At 38.5% G+C, this 12,476-nt stretch overlaps 1 protein-coding gene across 1 annotated transcript in view; it reads left to right on the forward strand.

The window, feature by feature from the left end:
- The window catches only part of VPS13D (vacuolar protein sorting 13 homolog D), a 274,678-nt gene that overhangs the window by 49,738 nt on the left and 212,464 nt on the right, over window positions 1-12,476 (forward strand). Inside the window, 3 exon segments of the mRNA XM_070385275.1 lie at window positions 563-689; window positions 2,185-2,365; window positions 7,345-7,527. Coding sequence (XP_070241376.1) covers window positions 563-689; window positions 2,185-2,365; window positions 7,345-7,527 — 491 coding nt within the window.

The raw sequence follows: 12,476 nt of genomic DNA on the forward strand, positions 1-12,476 counted from the left end.
TTCCTCTTTCTTATGCCCACCTTCTAGGAGCTTCACTTGTGTAATATTGGAGTAGTTTCAAATCTGTGTCTTCAGTGTCTTATTTTATTAATGTCACCTTTTAATTAAATATCACTAAAACCCATTTAATACTGCCTGATTAATACATCTCTGAGATTTTTTCCTTTATTCTTTTATCTATAGTATAAAATAGACCTTATGCTGTTTTGCTAATTCTAATTAGTGGTCTGATCTCAGAAGAGAGCATGTTTCTATCTGTATTTGTAAATATTTTATCCTTTAATTTATGTTTACCCTTAATTTCTTCCCCCTTATAAGTGTTAAAGTGTGATACTGTGGTATTATTTCAATCCCTTTGGACTTCTGCATTGAGGCTGTTGGAAATAGTGCATAAAATATCGTTCTGGGTGTGTTAAAATATGAATATTCACTTTTGACATTTCGTTTTATTAAATGATGTAAAGTCTGAGGCATGTGTATATCAATTTTTGTTTCAGGCAGAGTTAGGGTGTGTGACAGAAAAAAGACCATAAGAATGCATTCTGATTTTTAATCTTCCTAGAGGGAGACCTGGCCTTACAGGGAAGCATTGGGAGCCTATCTCTAAGTGACCTTACCTCGCATGGAGAGTTCTACCGAGAACGGTTCACTACAAGTGGAGAAGAAGCCCTCATCTTCCAGACTTTCAAGTAAAAACATCAAGCTTTTCCATCATGATGGTTTCCTGTTTCAAATTCTTGTCGGCTAAGCAATGAGGAAAAGTTTTAAAAAAACATAGCCTCTTATGTAGAATCAATTTGATCTAGTTGTGAGGAATCTTGATTTATATTCAAATGGATCTGCATTGAAGTGGGCTACTCAGGCTTTAAGAAATAAAGGGGGTATGGTTGAAATAATTGTGGTTATCATTATAGTCTGGTTTCACAGCAATGTGTTGTGTGACTTGAACAAGTCACTTAATCTCCTTGTATCCGTTTTTCTATTGAAATAGTGAGGAGACTGTGTTAGATCAATTTCCATTTAGCTCTGAATGATCTGGGATGATTTCAGCCTGAGAAAGTTGTTGAAGATAATGGGTTTTAAATTGCATTAGGCATTTCTTCCAGTATAAATACAATCTGTATTCAGTTTTAAAATTTAGAAGGCATTTTTAGGCCTATGTAGTTATTAAAGAATAGTTTTCTCAGAAAACAGAAATTTTGAAAGGTGGTTTTTCAGCCTTTTGGAGAGCTGTCAGAATGTATGGATATTCATCTCTGCCCCCAAGTATTCTGGTCTGTGGTAGTGTTGTGTTCTTTTTTTTTTTAATTATCCAAAGTGATTTTAATGTTCAACCAGAGTTGAGAAAAATGGTCCCTAAAGATGTCTAAGAAGTTTTTCTTTCATTTCCAGAGGGAGTATATCATACTCCTCTGAGAAGTTAGATTGATTTATTTGTATTGTTACCTACCACAGTGGCGTGGTTCTTTAATAAATGAGATAATTAATGTAAAACTCTTAACTCTCTGCCTGGCAAAATAATAGTTGCTCAGCTAATATGAATTCCTTTCCCCAGTGACTATGTCTTGTATAATAACTTATTATTGTGGTATCATGTCCCATTAAAACCATTTGTAGAAGTTTTTTAATTTATCAGTGAATGTGGATGCTAAAACTCTTTGGACTGCATTTCACTGAAGTAAAAAGACTTCTTTCAGTTTCCAGAGACAGATTGCCTCAGGAGCATTGGTTCTGTTGCCTAATTTTCTTTACCAGTTGTTGGGGTAACAAAAACCCCAAGTTGTCACAGTCTTTGCTAGAAGAGTGAGCAGGAATATTCACTTTTCCTTAAAGGCAGGGGCAAAGAGGCTCAGGTAAAAGGTCTGAACCACAGTGGCTTCTGAGTGAGTTCTGGAATCAGGAGTGATCGCAGCCCCAGACCTGTCCCTGTGTTTATAGCCCTGGCCGTCACACCAGACTTTTATTTAACATCCTCGACATGTGGTGGAAGCTTAGAAAGAAGGTAGTTATTGGAGTTTGCTTTCTAAAACCTGGTTGTGGATTTCCTTTTTTTTTTTCCTGGGTTTCCATTTTAACAGTTAAAGCTGTTTCCTAGGGAAGCCCCTAAATGAACCCGAGTTTTCTTCAGACACTCATTTGCATCCTGCCGCTGTCTCTGAGTCACACTGCTGCCCTTCCTCCTAGGTATGGCCGGCCCGACCCTCTCCTCCGGCGGGAGCACGACGTCCGAGTGAGCCTCCAGATGGCGTCCGTGCAGTACGTGCACACCCAGCGCTTCCAGGCGGAGGTGGTGGCCTTCATCCAGCACTTCACGCAGCTGCAGGATGTGTTAGGGCGCCAGCGAGCTGCCATCGAGGGGCAGACGGTAGGTAGTGCCTGGATCCAAGACACTTCTCCAGTTTGACTCATCAGCAGAACTTTTAAATCTCTAGGGATAAAGCTGGAAAGTGTCACTGAGAAAAGTGAAGGTAATCAAGTAATCTTAAGCTTTACTAATGTACTCCATGTAGCTGATTAGCTACAGCAATCTTACTGTAATCGGAGAGCTTATATTCCTTGTTTCTTGCATCGTGTTTTAATTTCCTTTTAAAGTTTAGCTTTGGCTTGCTCTAAAAAAGATAAACAAGTTACTTCAGTGGTGATACTTCTCCTGGAAAGTGGTTCCAAAGACGGTATCTGTTATAAAAAGAGGGTTTCTTTCAAATGTAGTTCTCAAACTTCTTAGCTCATGGCTCCCTTCTTGTCTTGGAAGTTTTTCCGAGACACATCTGAGGCCAAAAGAAACACCTAATGGTCTTTCCATTTCCAAAGTAATTAAGTCCAAACAACTTCATAATTACGTTTGTCCAACAATTTAGTAGCTGTTTGAAAACGTAAAAACATAAGTGAAAGGTGATATTTTTATTTCATTCTTAAATCACCGTAATTGCTTCCTAGTAGGATGTATGTGCCTCTTGGGCACTGAACAGCTCCTCAGACTTGGAATTGGGTTGAACGTCACAGTCCTCATTTCCTTTTCCACATTTATTTTCTCATGGTACTTGTTTTTTATCTCAGCAAGTGCTTAAGACCCAGCTTTGCAAAGACGTGACATCACTGGAAGGAATGTAGCATGACCTCACATTGAGTGTAGACCACCTCAAGCTGGTGGTGTGTGCTGTGTCCAGGTGACATCACTGGAACGAATGTAGCATGACCTAGCATTAGGTGTAGACCACCTCGAGCTGGTGGCGTGTGCAGTGTCCAGCTGATGATATGTTTATGTGAAGGATTTAAGATGCCCTGGCAGTGCACCTCTGAGTGTGAGGCAGCCTCCAGTGTTGTCTTGGAACCACAGAAAGCAGTTACAATGTGGTTCTTTGTAAAACGTATTGGCTATTTATAAGTTTTATTAGGTAAAAGATTGTAATTTAAGTTCTTTGTAGTGGCAACGTTTAAAAATTTTGTTTTAATTTAAATAAAATTTTTTTTTAGTAAGTTGTATATTGTTTTAGTACAGAATCAAAGCCAAAAAGAGCATTTGGAGAAAAGTCTCTTTCTCGGCTACTTTTCCTCAGCCACCCAGTTTCTGTCCTTGGCAGCAGCCAGTATTAGTGGTTTCCTGTGTACATTATAGAGAATTTATTTTTTAAAATATAAAAGTAGTACAATCAAATGACAGGGAATCTGGAAGAAAATAACTTAGTTTTCTAGCACCATAGGTATATTTTATTTATTTTTTTTCCCCATACATGTTTCCATAGATATATGTAACTTTTTTTTCTCCCTTTAGAAACTTATAAAAAACAGTTTAGTATTTGATACATATGAAAGAATATCTGTAACATATATATAAACTTCAAAGTGTGGTAATAGAAGGAACATCCATGAAACCACTACCAAAATAAAAATTAAAACATTACTAAGATGTCACATGTAGTCCTTCCCTATCTCATTCTGTTGATGCCTCAAGAAACCACTCTCCTGACTAATCTGTAGTCCGTTTAAGATTAAAAGAAAACTTTGTATACCATATCTTTTGCTCATCTCGTTTGCATGTTATAAAAAGGGTATGAGGTTTGTGTCCCTTTGCTAATGGTCTCCCAGCCCTAATCCCTGCTTCCTGGTAGCCACTGGCCAGCTTGCTGTTAAAGCAGAATGCAGCCACATTCATTCATTTCCTTATTGCCTGGATGCCTTTACACTTTTCTTAATTTGCTGTGATGTTTTAGGGATTTTTGTATCTAAGCTCCTGAGCGTTACTAGTTTGTAGTTTTAAATGCCTGTTTTAGTTTTGGTAACTGGGCCATGCTGTCCTTTTGTAGGATGAATTGGGAAGTGTTCCTCTTCTATTTTCAGAACAGTTTGTGTAGAATGACATCAATATTTCTTCCTTTATATCTTCCTTAGTATATTCTGGATAGAAGACCTTTGATATATTTATTGCTAATATTTTTTTCTAGTCTATGGCTACCCCTTCCCCCATTTTCTTAATACTATTTTTTTTAAAAGCAGAAGTCTTTCGTTTGATGAAGTTCAATTTTTTAATTTTATGGTTAGTGCTATTGTTTTGTCAAAGAAATCTGCCTACCATCAGGTGGCAATAAATCTCTCCTATTTTCCTTTTTTAGAAGTGTTATAATTTTAGATCTCTTCCATTTTGAGTTAATTTTTGCATATTTTGTTAAGTGACTCTTGAGGTTTTTTTCCCCAAATATCTATCCAGACTGTTCTTTTCCCACTGAATTACCTTGACACTTATGTTGACACTGGTCATATATGTATGTGTATTTCTTTATTCTATTTTTTGATTTATATTTAGTTGTACACCCCCTTGTCTTTCTAAAAAAAATACTATTTATTTGTTTCTCGGCTGTGTTGAGTCTTTGTTGTGCTGTGTGCGGGCTTTCTCTGGCTGCAGCAAGTGGGGGCTTCTCTTGTGGAGCAGGGGCTCTAGGTGTGGGGGCTTCAGTAGTTGTGGCTTACCAGCTTAGTTGCCCTCTGGTATGTAGTATCTTCTTGGACCAGGGATTGAACCTGTGTCCTCTGCATTGGCAGGTGGATTCTTAACCACTTGACCATCAGGGAATACCTTCCCCTGTGTCTTTTTTTTTCTTCTTTTTAAACTTATTTTTTAAAAATTTATTTAGATGTCCCAGGTCTTAGTTGTAGCATGTGGGTTCTTTTAACTTCGTTGCAGCATGTGAACTCTTTAGTTGTAGAATGTGGGATCTAGTTCCCTGACCAGAGATCAAACCCATGCCCCCTGCATTGAGAGTGCAGTGTCTTAGCCACTGGACCACAAGGAAGTCCCCCCTCTCCCTTGCCTTGATATCTGTTGCCTTATGGTATGTCTTGAAATCAGATATTCTAAGTCTTCCAACTTATTTTTCAAAGATGTATTGGCTCTTCTAGGTCCTTTGTTTTTCCTCTATAAATTTTAGAATCAGCTTGTCTGTTTCTATAATAAAGTCAGCTAGGATTTTGATTGGGACTGTCTGGAATCCATATATCTGGAGAATTGACATCTTAACAATATTGAGTCTTTGGATCCTTGAATATGGTCTATATTCCATTGAAGTAGGTCTTTAGTTTCTCTCAGCAGTGTTTTGTAGTTTCAGGTATACTGTTCTTACACATTTTTTGTTAAACTTATCACTAGGTATTTCAGCATTTTGATGCTATTCTAAATTGTATCAATGAAAAAAATTCAGTGTCCACTTGTTTATTGAAAGTTTAAGAGATATAATTGGGTTTTGTTTACATAGATATTGAGCTCATATCCTGTAATCTTGCTAAACTTACTTATTCTGAAGTGAATTGAAAGTTGATTGTCATGTCCGACTCTGCTACCCCATGCTATACAGTCCATGGAATTCTCCAGGCCAGAATACTGGAGTGGGTAGCTGTTCCCTTCTCCAGGGGATGTTCCCAATCCAGGGATTGAACCGAAGTCTCCTGCGTTGCAGGCACATTCTTTACCAGCTGAGCCACAAGGGAAGCCCAAGAATACTGGAGTGGGTAGCCTATCCCTTCTCTAGCATATCTTCCTGACTCAGCAATCAAACCGGGGTCTCCTGTATTGCAGGCAGATTCTTTACAAACTGAGCTATCAGGGAAGCCCTCAATTACTTATTCTAGCTCCTTTAGATTCTTAAGGGTTTTCTACGTAGATGATTATGTTGTCTGTGAATAAGAAAGTTTTCTTTTTTCCTTCCCAACCTATATATCCTTTGTTTGGACTAGGAGTTCAGCTACAGTGTTGAATAGAAATGGTGAGAGTGGGTATCCATGCTTTATTCTTTATCTTAGAGGGAAAGCATTGTCTTCTGCAGATGTTAACTAATATGCTGTTAGCTGTAGATAGTTTGTGTTTGTTTTTAAAGAATCTGTCTACTTCATCTGAATTGTCAGTTTGTTGGCCTGAACTTGTTCATAGGTTTCCACATCTCAATATTTTTAAGTTTTCTGTAGCAATGTCCCTGACTCTTGCGGTTGTGGTGATTTTTGTTTTCTTTCTTTTTTCTTCATTCATATAGGTAGAGGTTTTATCACGTTCATTAATCTCTTTAAATAATCAACTTATTGAGGGCTGTGTCAGGCCTGTGCATACTCTTAATAAGCATGTGTGCGCTTGTAAAGAACGTAAAGTGGTAGTTGGGTAGAGTGTTCTATAAAAGTTCAATTGATTTTTCTCTCTTATCTGTTTTCTAAATAACTGGTTTCTGCTCTTTATTTTTTCTTCCTTCTCCTTACTTACGTTTATTTTGCTTTTCTAGCTTCTTAAGCTGGAAGCTTTAGATCTTTCTTTTATATAAAATAAGCATTAATGCTAAACATTTCTCTTCAAGTACCTTCCCCCTCCCCTTTCTTCCTTCTTTCTTTTCTTTAGTTAATTTTTATTAAAGTGTAGTTGCTTTACTATGTTGTTAGTTTCTACTGTACAGCAAAATGAATCAGCTATACATATACATATATCCCTACCCTTTTGGACTTATATTCCATTCAGGGTCATTGAAGTCTTTAAGTACCTTTTTAAGTGCTTTAAAATTCATTCCATTTTGATGTGCTGTGTTTTTTTAATCAGTAAAGTCAAGATGTATTTTTTTTAACTTCCCTTGTGATGTCTTCTGTGACCCATGGGTTATTTAGAAGTGTGTAGTTTAATTTCCAGATAGTTGGGAGTTTTCCATTATCTTCTTGTTACTGTTTTCTAATTTAACTCCTTGGTGTTCATAGAACATACTCTGTGTGATTTTAGTTGTTTTAGATTTATAAATTCATGGAACTTTTGGGAACTTGAGGTTATTTGATTGTAAAATGAGGGAATGAACTGAATGTCTTCCTCAATTTTCCTTCTTTCAGGTGAGAGATCAAGCACAGCGCTATTCACGGGTTCTCCTGGATATTGAGGCTGGTGCTCCTGTTCTTCTTATCCCAGAAAGTTCCAGATCAAATAATCTGATTGTAGCAAATTTGGGAAAGTTGAAAGTCAAGAACAAATTTCTCTTTGCTGGTTTTCCTGGGACCTTTACCTTACAAGATAAGGTGAGCAGTCAGCACCCATTCCCTTCTCAGTTTACCTGGCGTTGGAATACCAATCAAAAAATTCAGACGCTACCATAAGATTATTCCTAACCACTGTACTTTTGTAGTATACGTGGCTTGAAGAATATGTTTTTTTGACATTTTATTAGCATTTCAATTAACCCTTAATAGAGGTAGTATAAATTATAACTTTTACTAACTGTATGTAATAACTTACTTTAGCAAACAAATCAACAGAACCATCTTTATAATGTTCTCCTCCCAGGCTGAATTCATATTTATCAACTTTTTACATTGGGTAGCTTTTTTTTAAGAGACTTTGGCTCAAGGCTTATCTGAAGCCATTTGAAAATATTTTAATAAAATCTTATGGAATATATCTCTTAACAGTTTAAAACTGCATTAGCACTTATTTCTTATAATATGTTTGGAGGTAATTGGGATGAAGACTGCTTTTTTCATTTTACGTTTAGAAAAGCTAGAATTCATTGAGAATAAATGATGAAAATGGGAAATATTTGTGAATCACAGACTTAGCAGTGATGGGACCTTGGGACCTCCATGTGCTGAACATTGCCTACCTGCCCCTTGCACACAGGCACAAACCAGGCCACATCCTCCCAGCGTTTCACTGCTGTCCTGAGACACTAACAGAGGCTAAAGGGCTTATGACTAAAAGGACTTAACATGCATCCCTCCCAAGAAGATCCCACAGGGGTCTTGTGTAGAGATGATGTTACCCAAAGGTTTACAAAACTTTCCACAGCAAAGTGCTTTTTCCAAACAAATATCACACGTAACCATTTCCACTAGCGCCATCTAATCCAAACCACCACCATTCTTGCCTAGACCACCATAAACTCTCCTCCAACATACCCATTCCATTTTAGTCTGCCCTCACAAAGCCATTCTGCTCGCAAAATACCTCAGTAATCCTTAAAAAAATGACTGAGACCAAAACATTCCCTTCCTTTATATGCTTTGATGACTGAGTTTAATCCACAGTTCTTCCTGTGAAACTCTCCTAAATCCCTTGAAAGCCCCGAATAAAAAGCCCACTGCCTACTTTTCCAACCTCATCTCAACCCATTCTATACCTTGCCCATGAAGCCGCCGGCTCACTGGTCTTTGTTTTCCCCCACGTGCCAGGCTCTTCACTGTCTGAAGTCTTGCCCATTGCATCACCCTCCTCTCTCTTCACATTAGGTGGCCAAAGTATTGGAACTTCAGCTTCAGCATCCGTCCTTCCAATGAATATTCAGGGTTGATTTCCTTTAGGATTGACTGGTTTGATCTCCTTGCAGTCCAAGGGACTCTTAAAAGTCTTCTCCGGCACCACAATTTGAAATCATCAATTCTTCGGCATTCAGCCTTGTTCATGGTCCGACTCTCACATCCATACATGACTACTGGAAAAACCATAGCTTTGACTATACGGACCTCTGTAGGCAAAGTAATGTCTCTGCTTTTGAATATGCCTAGTTTAATATGTCTAGGTTTGTCATAACTTAAACTTTGGTATATCTGCCTTTAGTACTCCATGCTCTTAACTGTGGTATTATTTTACCTCCCAGCATTGGTGGCGGTAGTTTAGTCACTAAGTCATGTCCGACTCTTTGTGACCCCCTGGACGGTAGCCTACCAGACTCCTCTGTCCTTGGGCTTTCCCAGGCAAGAGTACTGGTATGGGTTGCCGTTTCCTTCTCCAGGAGATCATCCCGACCCAGGAATCGAACCCACATCTCTTGCATTGGCAGGTGGATTCTTTACCACTGAGCCACCTGGAAAGCCCCTCCCAGCATTAGGATTTGGTTTATGTAGGGTAGGGGAGAACAGACTGACAAAGGTTATTCCTGTCTTAGTATCCCTTTCCCAGATAACTCTGGTTCTTTGAAAATTTATAAAGGATGTGGCAATGAGTTCGTTAAAATAATTTCAGTGGAAGAACTCCAGAGTTTTTCACAGAAAAGATACAGATTTGAGCAGCTGCTGTTTGCCTCTTTAGGTGTAGGAAGAAAAGAAAATGGAAGAGAGTGATTAGGGAACTCGTCTTGCCAGACCTTTGCCAAGGACCTCAAGTTGAGTTGAAAGTAACAGGAAGACTGCATTCGTTGTTTATGTGTAGACTCAAATGGTGTTACTCTTTTCAAATGACTGTCTCTATAGTTTTCTTCATTGTTTTACTTCTCACTCATCCAGTTACTCACTACTACTAACCCAAACACCCTGAACTGAAAATACTTGATTCATTGAGTGGGAATGACTGGAGTGAGGAGAGTGGAGATGAGACAGTGAGAACCATGGGAACCATGTTCAAGTGTCATACCCTTGGGCTCAGGGCCCAGAGTAGGGGTGTTTGGATGGTGGGTTAGAGGGCAGGTTGTCTGTATCTTACCTCACTGCAGCTGTGGAGACAAACCAGATTTAGCGATTGGAGCACAGGGTGAAACCAGCACAGAATAGAAGTGATAAGCAATGCAGACGGAAGTGCAGCACCAGGTTTACTCATCCACACGCCCCACATTCAGACAGCTGATGGTTGAGGACTTGCTGGTTCACCTTGCTGTTGGAAGCCCCTCCTGTTGGAATAATAGGCCTTCTTTCCAGATGGGGCTTCCCTGGTGGCTTAGCTGGTAAAGTATCCACCTGCAATGCTGGAGACCTGGGTTCTATCCCTGGGTTGGGAAGATCCCCTGAAGAAGGGAATGGCTACCCACTCCAATATTCTGGTGTGGAGAATTCCATGCCATTGTATAGTCCATAGGGTCACAAAGAGTTGGACACAACTGAGCGACTTTCGCCTTCATTTTCCAGAGTGAGGAATAGGCCTCCACTTACGTATATTTTTTAAGACAGTAAAAAAAACAAAATCACCACTGACCTTTCATAGTAGGCCTAGTAGAGAACTAGTAACCTTGGTGTTAATGAGGAAAATCTTTTTTCATATTTGAGTCATAGGCATTTTGCTGTTTTCTGGCTCGAGCCTCAAAGAAAATAAAGAAAAATCCATTTATAAAAAGAAACATTGATAACTGCATCTAAAATTTCTTTTTTTTTACTGTGCGATGCTTATAATTAATGCAACTGGGTATTGAACAGATGTCTCAGAGCTGGTGTTGGCATATGACTGTTGTCCCCACAGTGACCTCAGGGCATTTGCCTCTCTTATCCACCTCTACTGCCCTAGGGAGAGCTGAATTCTTCCTCGGAAACTGTCTTCTGAGACTTTAGTTAGTTCTTTGAAATATATTTGTTTGTGGGAAATCGTTGGTTTGAGGCCCAAGTTTTTAGGAAGAGATCCCTTAGAGCCAGAATGGGTGATCAAGTTCAATGATACCATTTTTTTCCTCTCTCCCTCCTGAAAAGATAAAGGGCTTATTTTTCTGTGTCAAATATATCTGTATATGGGCTTATGAGCTGACTCTGAAGTTAGCTTCTAAAGAAGAATTGCCAAAGTATCTCAAGAAAGTTTTGCAAAAGGGTTTCTGTTTTGTTAAGTACACCAAATAACAAGTGCATAGTTTGTAGCATTTTAATGAAAAAATTTCCCTGTATTTCGTTTTCGAGGATTTGATTTTAAGTAGCAGCACATACAAGGATCGCTTTTTCTTCAAGGTATAATATGCTTTTTTTGCCTCCTGGTTATTCGGAAAAACCCTATGGGATTCAGCAGTCAACTCCCATTCATTTGCTTAAAAAAGAAAATCTTGAAAACCAATCCTTTAAAATATTTCATTACTTGGGAAAGCCTGCTTATCACCCCCCCCACCCCCGCCCCCAACTTTGACGAATCACTTTCCACCTGTGCAGAGGAATCCTTCTTAAGGATCATCAAAAGTAATTCCTTCTTCCCTGCTTCCCTCCTTCCTTCTTGATGACCTTATTTTATTTCCTTCAATCCTAAAAGACTTTATCTTGTTACATGCCAGTGGGTTGTTCTGTGAAATTCCATAAGGTTTGCTTGGAGTGTGTTTCTTGTTAAAGTATTTAATCCAATTAATTCATCTGTGCAACTTACCTCTCCACATGTACAGTCAAGCTCCATGATCTAGGCCTACGTGAAGTGAGTAATTACTTTTCTTCTCCCAAAAATCGCTTTGCATTTACATTTGCTCTTTAATGCATCTGCCCATGTGAGGTTTGTCTAGTATGCATTCCAGTGGTTAAAGAACAGGAAATAGTCCTAGAATCAAAGCTTGCAGAGGGGTCATTTGCCTTTGAGTTCAAGACTCCCGTGTGTTTGGAATTGTTTTACATAAGTCCATGTCTTAATGAGGGCAGGTTTGAATTTTTTGCATATGCTTTTTCTTTCATTTTTTTCAACCATAGTTTGTGCTTAAACTTAATTACTAAGTATTTCAAAAGCTTTGAGTTAATCCCCTCAAGCCACCGATTTATTTAAACCAACTCAGAGAGGATGGAGAGATGAATCAAATGAAAGAGCAACAAATACTCTCAGGCGTTTAAATAAACTAAGCAAGAGGGAAGGTTTTTAATGTTGAAATACTTAAATGATAGCATTTAGCTAGTCATTTGCCTTGCAAAAAGGAAATGCAAAAAAAATAACTGGTTTCTTTCACAGTTACATGTAATTACTACTCAAGATAACTGTGAAGGTGAATAGTACTATCATCTCCCTTTCGAATGCTGAGAGGAATATACATATAAAGCAGTCCTTGGGAGTCTTCCTCTCCTTCCAGCTTACTAGTGAGAATGGATAGATGAGAACAAACTGATGCTGCAGAAACTATAAGGATATGTAGCTCTGAGTCTTGAGGGAAGGAACCATGCAAAGTTTAAATGTCAGTTATTGAACCATTCTGGTGAAAAAGATTTGCCCTGTTAGCAATTAACTGAAGGTACTAGATATGTAGGAAAAGCATGTGATATTTTCAGTAGAGTTACAGAATTAATTTTATTCTGTATTTGCCCTTAATTTTTATGCCCTT

Source organism: Bos mutus, chromosome 16, assembly GCF_027580195.1.
Source record: "Bos mutus isolate GX-2022 chromosome 16, NWIPB_WYAK_1.1, whole genome shotgun sequence".
Taxonomy (NCBI): domain Eukaryota; kingdom Metazoa; phylum Chordata; class Mammalia; order Artiodactyla; family Bovidae; genus Bos; species Bos mutus.